This window comes from Buteo buteo, chromosome 22 (genome assembly GCF_964188355.1).
Source record: "Buteo buteo chromosome 22, bButBut1.hap1.1, whole genome shotgun sequence".
NCBI lineage: Eukaryota > Metazoa > Chordata > Aves > Accipitriformes > Accipitridae > Buteo > Buteo buteo.
The window spans coordinates 4,360,389-4,377,037 of record NC_134192.1 but is presented as its reverse complement, the minus strand read 5'-3'; the positions used below and the strand labels follow the sequence as shown (position 1 = coordinate 4,377,037).

Below are 16,649 nucleotides of genomic sequence, written 5' to 3'. Positions count from 1 at the left end.
GGTTACACCAGTATAACCGGTTCTGCAACAAAGTTTTGCTTTGGAAGGTTAAAACCACTTCCCCCTCCCAGAGAATAAGGAGCCCAAGCCTGGACAAAATTCCATGTTTAAAGTTAGACATAAAAAGTACAAAACTGAACTGATATAAATAATGATATAACTGATATAAATGCTGATTTAACTTGGAGTGTTTAGTGACTCGCTTCTGAATTAGACTGAAAGCTGCATGCACCTGTCCACAATCTGTTCCTACAGCAGGCAAAATGGAGAGACAGAGTTAATCACAGAAAAATACTTCTAACACATCATCAGCCTTTAACACTAAGTGCAAACGCTTAAATAGAAAAATTGACCAAGCCGCACAATTAAGCAGAGAAACATGAAAAGAAATGGTGATTCTTTTTCCTTATTTTATTGGGTAAATGATTTAAAAGGTAATAACAATAGTGTTAAAACTACTACAATATCTTTCCACAGCCATATCTCACAGACCCACAGATAACCTTCTATTTTTTTTTTCTTTTTCCCCATTTTTCTCTTTTTAAGCCGTACTTATATTAAAATGCCCATTTCAACAGTTTCTTCACACTAATAGCAATTAAATGTGGAAGGAAGGAGGATCTAGTTATAAAGGAAGGGGGTTCAGGTAATCTGTGATATTATTGTAATCAATCAAGTTACTAAGAAAGGAAAAGACAGAGGCCTTATGAGCTACTCCAGGTAGCTCTAAGCCCATTGTGTGTCACCATTGCATTAAAGATAACTCAAGATGCTGGTGAACAATTTAAAGTAATTCTTTTTGTAACATATAAAACACTAAAATAACTTAGAAACTAGATCCAAATATCTTGAAAAGAATCAACTTTGATATACAAAAACAGTCATAAGTTGTTACAAAAGTTTCAAACAAAAGTTTGTTTTCTCAGTGCGTTTATGTACCAGCGCAATTACTGGGTCCAGAGCAAAGAAAGAGGTTTTTATTTTTTATTTATTCTTTAACAGTAATAAAAAACGAGGAAAACATATCTTTGTATATAAAGAATCATTGCTGGTCTTAAGAATAAATGTAACCAGAAACCCTTAAATCTGAGAGGCACACTTTGGGTTTCTCTCTTTTTTTTTTTTTTTTCTTTTTTCTTTTTTTAAACATAAAAGGAAAGTCACCAGTTTATTTAAATGGAGGAGATATTCAGACTCCCCAAATAAACTTAATTCAATTAACATCACTAGCAAAAATCAGTTAGAAACTGTACAAAAATAAAAAAGTTAACACATTTAATCCTGCAGGGATTTTGTAAGGACTGGAAGGCAGGCTTTAGGAGCAGCATTTGGGCATGGCTGGAGGCTTCTTTGGTTCGATCTAACACACATAAGAGATGTAACCTACTCCAGACAACAATTTTAAAAACCCGCACATTTGAAGACAAGTAAAGAGGTCCGTATACAAACGCCAGGGTGTGCAAATGGATTTGCCTGCCTTGATTTAATAGTGTATCTGAGGTCAGAACTCTAGTGTGCCCTCCCCCTGCTATCATCAGCATTGGGGTCGAGATGGTGAGAAGTCAGTGCTACAGCAGTCTAGGCAGAAGGAAGGCCACTTGAAGCATGACTAGGTAATAGTTTCATGTCAAGTCTACAGCTTTGTCGTCTTAATTCAGTTTACAGAACAGGGTTTTTAGGAACATTAAGCAAAAGAATTAAAAAACCCCCCAACAATCTCTTGAATGGAATAAGGCAAACTGTGTAGTGCTTATAAAAAATTAGCATTCCAACTTAAACAGTGAAATAAGCTACTTGGTTGTACCTTAACGTCTTACAAAGTACCCCAAATTAAGACAAAAAAAAATTTAAAAATCTGCATCTAAACCCAGCAATATATCTAAAAGGGTACTAAACATAACTACGAGGGAATGACATTTGTGAAAGCAATTGTTGCTCAGCTTTAAGCGAACAGACCTATTCTGTCCCAGTGCATGTCACAGTGAACTGCACGTTTTGTACAAATAAACCTACAATTACACAGAAACAATCCATAGCATTTTCAGCACTTGCATGCTGAGGAGGTAGGTGCCCTAGAAACACTGTAGATAGACTGATTATTCCAATCTTTCAAGAAAAATATCATACAATCTGATTGACCACAGACTCTGTAACAGTTTTTTAATTAGTGATACAAAACTCTGGTCCAGAAGGGTCTGGCATTAACTCATTTCAAAAGCACACCTTTACAGTTTGTATAACACCCTTTTAACTATATTTTTAAGCAACAGCTACTAAGAGATAGACAAAAATGCATTGTGCATTATGCTGTATACAAAAAGGAGACAAAACTATCCTTTTCTCCCCCAAGCCATGGTGGGAAGTATTGCTGACCTTGTCCTTAAAAACCTGCAGGATTGTTTATTCATCAGTATATCATTATTACACTGGTAAGAAATTCTGTATAACATCTGCATATATCGAAGATTTTTTAAAAAATCTGATATGATTTTAGATCCGCATGACCAGTCACGTGACCTGCTTGAGGTTGATTAGCACCTTTCAATACATATATATTTTTATATATAATAGATCTTTTTAAAAAACTTCTAACAATGAGCTCATACAGAAGCATGAGCATGCTGTAACGAGATGACAGATAAAGATGGGGTTGGATGACTTTTTTTTTTTTTTTTTTTTGCAGCAGAATGATTCGGTTTGTGCTCAGTTTCCCTATAAGGGCAAGAAAAAAAAACCAACACAACTCTATCAGGTAGCCACTTGTTCACAATTTCCACTTGAAGACTAATCCATTTAAAAGTGTTCCCCAAGTAGAAACAAGACAACAGTATCATCCAAAATAGCCTCTGTATAAACATCTATTAATTTTTGCAGCCTCTGGCTGGCATCTTTTGGCTCCTGAAATTTCAGGCCCTCTGCTTATAAATTAAGGCATCACAACTGAAAATGTTAATATTTGGACATCAAATGCTGTGGATGAAGGAATACCAGAGACCTTCTACAAGAACCTCCATGGAAATTAAGTGGCAAAGCTAACCTTGCATAAGGGATGAGCATAATTTATCCGTATCTGTTTTTGAAACCCTATTGAAACATTTTTACAATTAGTCTGATTTTTTTTAACAACTGAATTTTAATTGATTTTCTCTATTTGAATTTTATATATCTATGTATTTACAAACATTCATTATTCAAAATAACTGGAACTTCTGCTTACTGTGTTTTACTTACTCATATTAGGAAGGTCTTTTCTGTAATAGATGGCGTGTATTGTCCCCTAGAATACGCACTGAACTACAACAGGTATTAGTGGGAGTTCTGCAGGCACATAAGCAAGGAGCTAGCTCCTACCATAAACTGGGCTTGCAAATATACCACGCATACCTTTTACTAATTCCTATTTTTACAGCAGGAAAAAGTTGCAATCAGTTTTCTTTCTTCTGCCGTGTGGAGGGGTATCAGAATTATTACACAGTACTTACAGCTCTCAAGTACTATTCCTGCAATAGATGAAAACATGTAAAATTATGGCATACTTGTCCTGTGCTCTTTCACAACAGTCTTTTTTCTGTTTTTTTAAACAATAGTTAACTTCATCTAACTATTCATGACTTGATAAAACTCAACAAGTTCAAAAGCAGAAGAAAGAACAAAACAGGGATTTTTCTTTTCCAAAATAGGTTTGCTATAAAAAAAAGAACAGAAATCTCACTTTAAAAAAAAAAAATCCCCAGAAACCTGACACCAGAGCAGACTCAATATAGTTTGCTAGAATGTCTGGCATATTTGCTATATTTTTTCTATGAATTTTATATATAAGTATATAATTATGTCATAGTCAAAGGCACTAAAATCTAAATCCGTTTTCTTCCTAATATGACATTGGCTACTCACCAACCTGTTTTTAAAAATGAATGTCACTCCTAATTTGAGATCATCAGAAAGGCATCATCTCATTACAAATGCATTATTATGACTAGTCTTGACAGGGCTGGATTGCCCTTGATTCCCAGCACAGAATGGGAGACAAAGGTATCTGGTAGCCTACTGGATTATGTCATGCCCTATCAATTAGACCACTTGATTCTGAAAATGCTGCCGTGTTAACATCACCTCTCATTGTACATGTAATTGCTTCTCTTCATCCAAAAAAGCATTTTATATGTCAGCCTTGACGTTTTGGCTGTATGTGCTGGATCTGAAGTTCATGTACATAGCTACACAAAAATCTTTGCTGTGGGGGTGAGATATTGTACACACAACATTATTAAGAACGTTATGAAAATGCAGTTCATTGTCTAGTATAATACCTGAATCTGATATGTTTCATTCCCTGTCACACCTATTAACGCAAAAGCCATAAACGCCTTTTTGCTAAGCAAAGCATCCCTAACTGTAATCCTTAAACTCTTCCTTCCATCCACAGTCACAGAAAGCCTTGATTGATATAATTCAATGTTAACAAAGTAGAAATTTAAAATTTCATAAAAAACCCAAGGGCTATATATGCTGCAAAAAAATCTGCAGTGACTCATTAATAAAAAAAGTATGGGATCTTTGTAGTAATGCAGTTTTCCCTCCCGTTGCCATGATGAGCTTAACCAACTAAGAAGCCTCAACATGGCAACGGAAACTATCATCATAAAATGGTACAGTAATAGAGATAGCTAGACCAAGAAGGGGCAGGGTCTCCTGGGAAGAGGTCTGCAGAGAGGTCCAGTGACTGGTCATGCGGCTCAGTGTCAGGAATAATGGTTGTACGGTGGAAGGGGGTGCCCAATACCATTTTGGAAGTGATGATGCTGACGATGGGCAAGATACTCTGTGTAGCTCATCGTCATCTTCTCACTACGGTACCTAGAAAAGAGCAAAGAAGCAAATTCAAGAACTGTTATCAGGAAGCTGTAAGGAGCACTGAAAATACTGCACTAGTGGTATGTTTAATGATAACAGCTCTGTGCTTCTGATGTTATGAATAAGACTAACTTCAGTTGCGCAAGGGCAGGGAGGGAACCGCCATGGCTGTCAGGGTCATTCTTGACTCACATGATAAATCACAACATAAGTGCATATGAAAAATATCTTAAGCAAACAGAACTGTTAAAAATTGCTGCCTACTACGTTGCTTGAAGTAGAGGGAATAGAAGCTCATGATGATTTATTAAGAATGTCCCATAGCTTCAGCCAACTCTCTCTATAAAACCTAGGAGAAAAACTAAACAAGCACTACAGATTTTTGGGCTGTTTTTAAACAATCAGTATCAATTGCCTGCCAAATTCTGCTATTAAAATAATCCCAGCTACATTAAATAGCATTACATTCTTTTTAGACTAGAATCATAGACTATCTCAAGTTGGAAGGGACCCATCAGGATCATCGAGTCCAACTCCCTGCTCTTCGCAGAACTACCTAAAACTAAACCATACGACTAAAAGCGTCGTCCAGATGCTCCTTGGACTTGGACAGGCTTGGTGCTGTGACCACTTCCCTGGGGAGCCTGTTCCAGTGACTGACCACCCTCCCAGTGAAGAACCTTTTCCTAGTGTCCAGTCTGAACCTCTCCTGACACAGCTTCATCCCATCTCCTCGTGTCCTATCTCTGGTCACCAGAGAGAGATCAGCACCTCCCCGTGCCCTGCTCCCCTTGAGGAAACTGTAGACTGCGACGAGGTCACCCCTCAGTCTTCTCTTCTCCAAGCTGAACAGACCAAGTGACATCAGCCACTCCTCGTAAGTCTTGCCCTCGAGGCCTTTCACCATCTTGGTCACCCTCCTCCGGACACACTCTTAACAGTCTGATGTCCTCCTTCTATTGAGGCGCCCAAAACTGCACACGGTACTGAGGTGGGACCGCACCAGTGCAGCGTAGAGCGGGACGATCACCTCCCTCGACCAGCTGGCTGTGCTGTGCTTGATGCACCCCAGGACACGGTTGGCCCTTTAGGCTGCCAGGGCACACTTAACTCATATTCATCTTGCCATCCACCCAAACCCCCAGATCTCTTTCCACAGGGCTGCTCTCCAGGCTTTTGTCCCCCAGTTTGTCCATGTAACCACGATTACCCCGTCCCAGGTGGAGAATCTTGCACTTGCTCTTGTTAAATTTCACACGGTTGGTGATTGCCCAGCTCCCTAGTCTATCCAGATCTCTCTGTAAGGCCTCTCTACCCTCAAGGGAGTCCACAGCTCCTCCTAGTTTAGAATCATCAGCAAACTTAATTGACTCCTGTGTCCAGGTCATTTATAAAAATATTAAAGAGCACTGGCCCTAAAACTGAGCCTTGGGGAACCCCACTGGTGACTGGCCACCAGCCTGATGTCACCCCATTTACTAAAACTCTTTGAGCCTGACCCATTGGCCAATTGCTCACACAACGTATTATGGACTTGTCTAGCTGTATGCTGGATGTTTTGTCCAGAAGGATACTGTGAGAGATGGTATCAAAAGCTTTGCTAAAATAAAAGAACTCCACATCTACTGCTATCAACTAGATGGGTGACCTTGGCATAAAAGGAAATTAAGTTAGTTAAGCAGGACTTTCCCTCATGAACCCGTGCTGGCGATGACCAATGACTGCATTGTCTCTCACATGTTTTTCAGTAAGTCCCAGAATAACTTTCTCCATAATTTTACCAGGCACTGAAGTGAGACTGACAGGCCTGTAATTACCAGGGTCTTCCTTCTTACCCTTCCTGAAAAATGGGACGATATTTGCCAGCTACCAGTCGACTGGGACCTCTCCAGAGTCCCAAGACGGTTGGAGAGAGGTCCCACAATAACATCGGCCAACTATATGTAACTAAAAGCAGAATCCAGGCCCTGACAACAAACGTTTTAGATATACTCGCATCAGTATTGTTTGACAACAAGGAACATATTGCCACATTTACACTTATCCGTGGAAGTGTAAAATCTACACAAAAACAACACTATTCCACATTTCCACAAATTTCACTTAGAAAGACCTTGCATAAGAGATCTGACAGATGAGGTTTGGTGAATCCAGCTACAGTGATTTAAAATATTGCCACCTCTCCTTTCTATCATATTTTTCTTCTGGAGTTGCTCTGGTTGTTCTCTCCTCTTTTAGGTCTGAAAAAAACACAACAGATGGCTCAACCACTTGCACTCACAACCCAACACAAAAGTTTAAACTACTGTGGAGTTACCAACTGCAGCAATTAAGGTGGCAAACACATTTTGCTTCTGTTGCCTCTTTGCCAGAGGAACAGAGCAGAACATCTTACACTTGCAGCTTTTTGCTTCAGTGGACACGTTTCAGAGCACCAAAGGTGCCCACACTTCCTCGATACAACAGTGTTTGTTAATGATGTACTAATTTAACAAATGGCCACTGGTCCTTGCTGAGAGATTAGCTGCAGCTCGTCTTGAATTGCTGTGAATGGTAAGCGGCACTCTGCACTTGACGAGTAAGCTGGTCTGTGAATGAAATCCCCTGCCACTGAAACTAAACCATAAGCTTGGCAGTTAATGAAGGTTGTAAGTGGGTCAAAGCAGGCCAAAGGCTGCCTGACGAGAATCACATCTGCTCGTTTAAGCAGATGGAGGAGAAAATGCAGTTACTGTCCTTACACGTTCTAGACCCCCTAGAATCAGTACTCTTCTTTCAGCTCTGCTATTTTTTAGCTCTCTTCTTCAAAACGGGGCCAGAACTACTGGGTATTCACTTGAAGTGAAAATAGTTAGCGATAGATTGGCTTTATTCACACACAGGCCATTCACTTTAATTTACAGACTTGAAAAAGAAGTTAAAAGGCACTTATTCCACTCTTCCAATAGATGTTTTACTGTGCGACAAGAAATTATTAAAATGAGACTCTAAAAAAAGGTTGTCCGATGCTGGGAAATGGTTACTATTTTAATACTACTGTTTATAATATGTTAGTAAAAGCTGGGGTTTTAAGCAAGTAAAACGGCCAAAAAAAAAATTTCTTCTGAACATTAAAAATTATGCTTTGTTTATTCCACTTATCAGGCCAGTGATTTTGCTAGCAGTTTGGATGTTGTGAACTTAAATACACTAAACATGGGGGTTTGGTGGTTTGGTGGTTTTTTGGGGGGTGGGGGTAGGTTTTTTGTTTGTTTTGATCTGTGCTCACATGCCATTGCTCCAAACAAAATCATGTAGCTGAAAGAAAACATGTGCTATATAGAATTTTTGTTTCTTGGAAAAATATATTCCTTATTTATTGAGGTGTGCAGAAATTGTCATTTAAGTACTATAGCACTCTTGCCCTCAGCTATCTCCATATATTCCATATATTCTTTTTGAACAGAAGATAACAAGGTGTACAGCTGAAATAAATTACAAGGAGATTGGGGTTCTGCATTTGGAAATTCAGCTGGATTCTGTAAATCCTTCCTCCCTAATTTAACTTTCAGAATAGCAAGTTTTCCTTACTCACAGCTACTCCACAGTAATCAGGTTCCTACAAGAATCCAGAATTCTGAAGAGTCATTGAGATACAAAGTCTTTATTCTTCATCCACAAGATCACTGAACAAGCAATTCCTCTAAGACTAAAAATATTTATCTTTCTAATAAATTCTTTACCTTCTATCTGGTCTAAACATTAACCACTACTAAGTAATAGCAAGATCTGTAGATGAAGGTGACAAATGTGGAAGCTAAAAAGAACCAGAATCTCAGGTCTTTGTCCTATGAAAGTACATAAACAATCAGGAGAATCCAAGTATTTTCAAATGTCTGAAATGAAAGGATTGGGTTTTAATTATGGACAAGGAAGTCAAGTCTGGCTTACACCTAGCTGCACTAAGTAGGAAAGAACTTCCAAAGAAATGAGGACACAGAAACAAGAGTAAGATACACAACATTTTTAGAACTGATCTTGTGACCTACAAGTCCCTAAAAGTTGATTAAAGATAGGAAGGATAACAGTTTTGGACAAAGGATTCTAGCTTTGTTACTTGTATTAATAGTATGTCAAGTGTGGCCTCCCTGAAGAGGATGAACAGTCAATACTTCCTTATGACATAAGATTTAGAAAAGTCTTATTTCTCGAAGCATGGAATAGCTAACTAGAGTTTAGCAGTCATTTTACACTGCAAGCTTATAAAAATACGTAGTTTTAGAGGCGTTCTTATAGACATTTACTCCTCCACCCTTCACCATGTAACTAATATTATGGGCAGAATATCTGCTGCCAATTCTAAAATATTTTGGCTCCCACCCACTAAGAAGCCCTCAGGAACACATTTTATTAAATTAGCAAAATCAAAATACACTAGCGTGTGAGTGACAGAGTATGGAATAAAATATTAAATTCATGTCTTCACTCCTGAGACTACCCTGACATAGTTTAACTAGTACACTGACTGTCAAATCAGCTACCTAGTTTGCATACCTAACATCTGTTAAGATAAGGGAAACCTGTATTCCAGAGGAGATAAAAAAGACCAGGTGCTTTCTGTGGGAACTGAACAGGTTACTAGCACTGAGGGGCCTCCATGACTTCACAGCAGCAGACCCATAGTGCACCATCTGCTCAAATACAAATTGACAATGGCAAGTAATCCTTGTTAATAGCTGCCAATGAACAAACTGTAAAAAGCAAGAGCTAATACACTGCTAAGATTTTCCAGAGTTACGAAACAAAATATGCAGGTACCCTGACATATATGTAGCCTGATATTTCACAACAGCCTTTTCTTTCTTGCTTAGTGCCACTAATCCCTATGCAAGGCACAGACAGTCTCAAAAGTCCATACTGCTATTACGAAAAGAAAGAAATCATTAATAATATATACAGGAAAGTGTACTATTAACATCTGAAACAAGCACTTACCAGGAGTGAACACACCGCAGTATTACAAAAACAGGACTTATCTATAGTATCCCATGATGCATACCTGGTTAGCTTTATTGTTTTCCTGAATTCATTAGTAATCGGAGCTTTGTAGCCTCCTTTCCTCAATAAGGAATCTATGGTTTGAATGTGGTCCCATCCTGTTGAATTTTACAGTAGTAAAAATTAGTGAGAAGTATGGCAATAAGAATAGATGTTGCAAAAATACAGTACAGTATGTAGTGTTATTGATAATGAAAGTGCTCTGCTGAAGTTCTGCATAAAACATACAACATTCTTCCCTACTTAAGAACAGCTGAAGGAAATATGACATACAGGATTTCTTTACACACAAAGTTTGCTCTACGAACAACATATATTCAACATGTATTTTTTATCTTGTGGTTGAAATATTTTAAAAGTGGACCCACTATATCCAGGTGTCCTAGATTGGGGGCGAGATACAAAATTAAACTTTTCTGAAAGGTTCAGGTATGATCATGTATCACAGTCACTTTATACATTATAAATGGATATGACAGTATGAAAAATTAAGTTTCTGTATAAAATAAAATTTAAAAGAATTATTAGTTGAACATGTGCAGAGAGCTTCAGAGATTAGACTTCTTCATAAATATCACAACTCTACAGTGATATGTCTAATTTCAGAACTACTAGTCTGGGTAATAAAAAAAGAAGTGAAGGATTAAAAATACAGATTCATTACTGTTCTCAATAAACTCTTCATGCTATTCAAAACTCCTACTTACTGATTTAAAAGAGCCTAATATTTTAAGTAGCTGTTAGACATGTTATTTCCAAAAGATGCAATTAGATTAGTCACATTGTTGCATTTAAAAAAAAAAAAAAAAAGGTAGTTTTGGGTACATAAAAATACAAATGGTAGTTTGGGGTACTTTATAAAGAGTCAGATTGCAATGCACAGTCTACTAATACTATTTAGAAATTTAAACACCATCCCCCCAATTCCTGAATTTAAAAGAAGCTTGGAAAGTCTCTAAACTTTTAAGTGACTATTTGGAAACAGAATTATCAATTAAAGATGATCCTCAGTAAAGGTTTCATCCTATTCCTTAGTAGACCAACTCAAATATAAAAAGTGGGGAAAAAAAAAAAGGCAGCAAAGCAAAATGTAAAAGATTGAGACACACTGTCAAGCTTGGAAGAAAAAAAAAAACCATAGTGAGTAGCCATAGTCAGCTGCTTGGTCCAAAAGATTACTATTCAACAAAGTCTACTATAGTTTTTTTAATTCACAAACTTAAGTTGGTGCCTCTATTAAAAGGGACTTTAACAACATTATTTTGGACTTTCATATTGAAAGTAATTCCCTTCCATCCACCAAAAACCCAGGAAGCCAGTGTTTTTAAAAGAAACTAAGTACTAGCAGAAAAGTACCCAATTGGAAAAAAAAACAAACCAAACCACCCCACCATAATCATTGCAAATTTAGGAATAAATAAGCTGTTAAGATAATTGACCAGACATCCCATCACTTAACAGTTTTTGCATGTCACTAATATCACAGCATAACAAGTATACAAAAATTGGCAGCTTTTAACAACTGTAGTTGGTTGACAGCACTGTACCACCCCTCCATATTTTGTCTTCCTACAGCTACACAGCATTTATGACTTGTTTAAAAACCAGCTACAGTTAACTGAATCCCTATAAGGGGACTGATACAGGCATGTAATTGGCATTTTATATAAGAGTCTTCTTACAATTAAATATTGCTCCATCATCTGACATCAGTGCAAGGTCAAATATTGCATTTTAGATTTATATGTATGTTTAAATTCTTCACCAGATCATATGAAATAAAGTGCAACAATGACCTTGCTCCTTTGCAACCTCCGGTAAGTAGGTGGCGGTGCGTTTTGATCCTTTTTCATTGATGAATTCTATTCTAATGCCATGTACGCCCACCTGCAAGAAATTGGCAGCTTTATTAGTACACTGAAAGAAAAAAAGATACAAGAGATTTCTAACATGATAAAGCCCAAAACGTGAACCTTTCAGTGGTTAATACCATTTTGCAAAGAGTTTCAAGAGGTGGTACTGAAATGAATGTAATCTTTTTGAAAGGTGTTCACCTTATAGCCTTGTAAGATCAGTAGCAGCACAAATATGGTCCTCAGCTCCCCACCACAGAGCTTCATCTCTGGTCTGAAGGAAAGCCAGCTGAGATGCAAAGGTCGTTCTGTCTCTGGGTTTTACTGTCTTCCTCTGACACTGTCAGCAATGTTGTTGCTGATAAAATCACCTGGTTGCCAGATATAATCTGCAGGCAACTGAACAGCTGGCAAATCTAATGATGCTTCAATTAAGAGCATTACTTTTGTTCAAAGTAACAACTGAACCATGAAAGATTTGTCACACTACGAACTCGAGCCTGGAGCCTTCAAAATTTCTGCTAACATATGACAAGGAAAAGGAGGTATTCCAAAGCTTTCAGCTTCAAACTCCTATTTCCATGCTACTTAAGTACTCTAATATGACAAAATGCCAGCAGGAAAACCAAAATTACTAATACCAAGGAGTTAGACATATATAAAGTTGAACTGCCAAAAAAAAAAAAAAGGCTAGGCACCTTTCCAGGGCATTGTTTAAGCACCCCTGTTTTCAAGGTACAATAATTCTGTTGAGAGTACCTGCACTTGGATCAGGCATGCCATAAAAGATACTCCATTGCCAGTAAGTTTTCAGTTGCTTTTGAGTTCTGTGCGTAAACACAAAGCATTAGTAGATGGACATTTTTATTTTCATGCCCACATAACTAAGATGTTATTTCCATTTAAATCCAAAGTTCCCAACATTGTATGTGGAAATGAGTAGTTCATGTTTAAAAGGGTATGTTATTTGGTACGGCACTTCTTTTTGGACACAAAATTAATAGAAAAATGCTGTAACAGTTTTTCCAGTGACAACCTATTTTACTGTAACTGCATGACAGTCAAAAATCAAATAAGGAATATTCACAAAGCTCTACCACTTGTTCAATTAACGAATTTGCTTATATTAAGACTCTATTTTTTAATCTTTATAATCATTATATGTAACATAAGCATGGGGAAATGGGAGGAAGAGTCTCTTATGGCTGGCCATGGCCTCAACAATTTTTCCCCATGAACCTAACACTTCTTAAATAGGAAAAATTACTTTGAGACTAATGAATTTATTAATTCACTGCAAATTTTAACACTCCTAAACCTAACTTTCATAACATATAATCACTACAGAGATCAAATCTCTATACTCAGATGATGTAATTATGAACCCAAAGGACCTGAAAGTAAAATGAAACAGTGTTAGAAGGTGAAATGAGCCTACTGAGTTTATTCCAAGAACAGAGTAAGTTTTTGCAGCTGGTGATTTTGTAACTGTCGATATTCAATTGCCTGAGCACCAAGATCAAATATTTTCAGGTTTTGCACACCTTCAAATCCTGCAGAATATTAGATTCTAAATTCTACACAACTGTTTTGCATAATAGCGACCATGTAGTATTCATGAGAAACTAACCAGAAGCACTAGGGATGTATTAAGTATGATGCAACATTCAAGCAGTAGGTAATTGCATTGCACTGGATGTTTCCCATTAACCATTTTAATGGACTTTTAGGCCCATGTCTGTAGAAGAGAAAGATGTAAAGCAAAATGAATAGGGCAACACAATGGCACCCACAACTCCTCTGGTTCGAAAAATTTCATAGCATTCTGTGAAGCATGAATTCCAACTGCGTAGCTAAGCAGTACTCCTAGTCCAGTACAAATGGCTTTTCATTGTTTAGCTCTAGTTAATCAAAAACAGGCTGGAGTTAAATAAATGGAAGCTCCACACAAGCAAAATAAGAATGATCCACGCTAAGACTGGCATGGGCACAGTTAGGAATTTATTTTGACTTCCTCAAGAGACCAACGTTCCTGCATTGATGAAAACTTCTATGAAATTTCCTAAACTATTCCTCTCTAAGATGGGAGGTAAAGGGTAGGTAGGTACATGTTTGGAAGGCATTAACTGGACTGTAACTGGCTTGCCTACCAGGCTCAGCATAGAACATTATACAAAGCCTATGGCATACTTCTCAAAATAAAGTACTGATACACTACAGGCAAGTTTTTGTAGAATAACATCTGTCCGTGCAGTTCAGAAAAACAAGCCAAACAATCATCTTCTGCAAATGGAGTTTTACATTCTGTCTTGACTATCACTATTTATTAGGGAAATGACTACATAGAGGTATCCTGAGCTGCAAAAAGACCACACAATTGCCCTATCAGCCTCCCAAATGGGTAGGAATCTATTGAGACTGTTGCTATTGGGAGAGGAAAATGAGATAAGGAGAGACTTAGAAAGGCAACAAACCAATCTCCTCCAACAGAACTATTTTTATAGGGTTTTAGAGCCTGAAATACTGTATACTATTTATCCAGTACCTGTAGATATAAACTTTTTGGCCCACTGTATAGGTGGCCAGAGGCTACCTAAAACTAGGTCCAGTGACACTATTAATTAAAAAATGCAGACCTTTCCCTAAATCTAGGGATTGCATAAAACTATATATTTTATTTCTGAAGTGACCTCAACAGAACTTCAAACTTTGTTGTGTATTTATACATACTCATATTCATTTATACGCATTCTTTTTTTAATTAATCATTTATTTACATACACTATGGAATGGGGGAAAACATGTACGCACATTTATTGTTTTGCTAAGTGCTTCTGGCACTTTCTAGATTATTGCCCGTAATGCCTGTCTCTCTCTGTCTCAGTTGGGCTAAGAAAGAATTGCTCCAAACCCCACCCCGAAACCAAAGTTCAAGCAACTCTCACGTTTGACTGTTCTGACTCAAAGTTCCAAATACAGTTTCCAAATGTGTTCCTCATGTACTGACTCTCCAGCCGTACCAAGAGGAAGAAATAACGTGATTCTCATTAGACTATCAACATGGAATTTGGATAAGCATCTAAAACATCAACGCTTGTTGAAATTTAAGCTTCTAGTCCACTGTGGAGTAAATTATCATCTAATTGTTCTGTTCAGTTTTATCTACTGCACTGAAACCTGTAAGAGATTTGCATGCAATTATCACTAATTACTTTAAGACAATTTAATTGTAAACATTTTTTCAGAAATATATTAAAGCAGATAACAAAGAACCTGTTACAAAGGATCCACATGGGATACCCCGGAGCTGGAGTAGTGCAGCCCCTCCTTGGTGTCAGAAACAAGTGCCTGCCTGCTCCTTAAGTTCACTCCCTGTTTGCTGTTCTCCTCTGCTCAGGACTGGAGCCACGGCTCGACGGACAACCCTCACTGCCTGCGCGCCAGCGGAACCGCGACAGACTCTGCTTGCCCGCTCTCAGTTCTACCAGCACAAGCGTCCACGTAACCCCCTGATGAACCAGACCAGGCTGTTCTGGGTTACAGCTAATCCTTCTACTGTCTTACAGCTTGTCAGCTCAATCTTTGACCAGCAGCAAGCTATAAACATTTTCAAACAAAAAAGTTGGCCTGTAACTTGTACGGTGTTCCGTATGATACCACATAACACAGTAACTTTCCCCATTATTTACCTAACTAGTACTACGAACATAACCATATACAAACTTGTCTGGAAATGGAATGCTTCAGGTTAAGCGACAATTGCTACTTATTAGAAGCTGACCCCCTTTTTATTAGCTGAATTCTACAGCTTTTTAGCCTCGCACATGTAGCAAATATGCTGGCTTCTTTCTGATCATCTTTAGTAGGGCTTAAATATTACACTCTGATTTAACAATGGAGGCAAAAGACTACTCAGGAGATGTGTCCTCTGCTTCATGACAAGCATTTTTTTTAACGAATCATGTATTTACATACATGGAATCACTGAATATTGTCCAAAGAGAACAAAATATCGAGATCAGGACTCTTTCTTCTCTGTTCTAAGGAATATAAGCTGCAAAAACTTCTGGTGCTGCTGCACTTGCAGGAAGGAAAGAATTTCCACAACTCTTAAATGTGCTAACTTTGTCAATAATGAAAAGCCACCTTTCAGTCAACATTATTGGCTACAACTATTTAAGCTAATATTTAAACCAGGGCATACAGGCTAAAGGCCTTCGGTATCACCACAGCAAGCATGGACAATTCTGCAGATTTTACTTTACTGAAGAACAGTGACTTCAGGGCAAAGATCTCTTTCAAGGTATTTTAAGGAAGAGCCGCTGGTCAATGCTAGTTATTTATTACCCTGTTGGAATTACAATAATGTTTTCCAAAAATTTTCTTCTTATAATTACATACATTCATAATGTTTTAATACAAAAATAGGGAGAGGGTCTGAATTAGCAAGACAGGCTTTACCTTCTAGCAAAAAACCTCACAGATTCTTAATTAAATTAATGAGAAAATAAATTTAAAAGGTGTTCATTTGCTGTAACATGAAATAGAGAAGAAATTAGTAGAGGCACTTTTTTTTCCCCTAGAAATACAGAAAAGCAAAGCAAAGCACGCAGGGGATACATTAAATCATTTGCCATTGTAATGTACCTTGCAGCCATACTCTCTCAAGGAGGCAGAGCCTGTAGCACCAAAGCTGGAACTGCAAGACCTACAACATGATCACACCTTATATATGCCATTTCTGGAATCTGAATCCACTCACAGGACCTTCCGAGTGTAGGCTAATTTGCCCAAATTGCAGACTTCCAAGCTTCACAAACCAAACAGAAGTTCTTTCTAAAGGACCTAAAGCCACGATACTTCACAGCAACCTATTCAAAGTCTTCTACATTTCTTCTTTTGGGG

General features: G+C 37.8%; 1 protein-coding gene across 1 annotated transcript in view; it reads right to left on the bottom strand.

Annotated features, from left to right (window-relative positions):
- Window positions 1-396: 396 nt before the first annotated feature.
- Window positions 397-16,649, bottom strand: part of AMMECR1 (AMMECR nuclear protein 1) — an 81,133-nt gene continuing 64,880 nt past the window's right edge. Inside the window, exons 4-6 of the mRNA XM_075054131.1 lie at window positions 11,688-11,778; window positions 9,893-9,989; window positions 397-4,857 (exon numbers count right to left, since the gene is read on the bottom strand). Of these exons, the coding sequence (XP_074910232.1) occupies window positions 4,743-4,857; window positions 9,893-9,989; window positions 11,688-11,778 (303 nt within the window). The 3' untranslated portion in view covers window positions 397-4,742. The remainder of the gene's footprint in view (window positions 4,858-9,892; window positions 9,990-11,687; window positions 11,779-16,649) is intronic.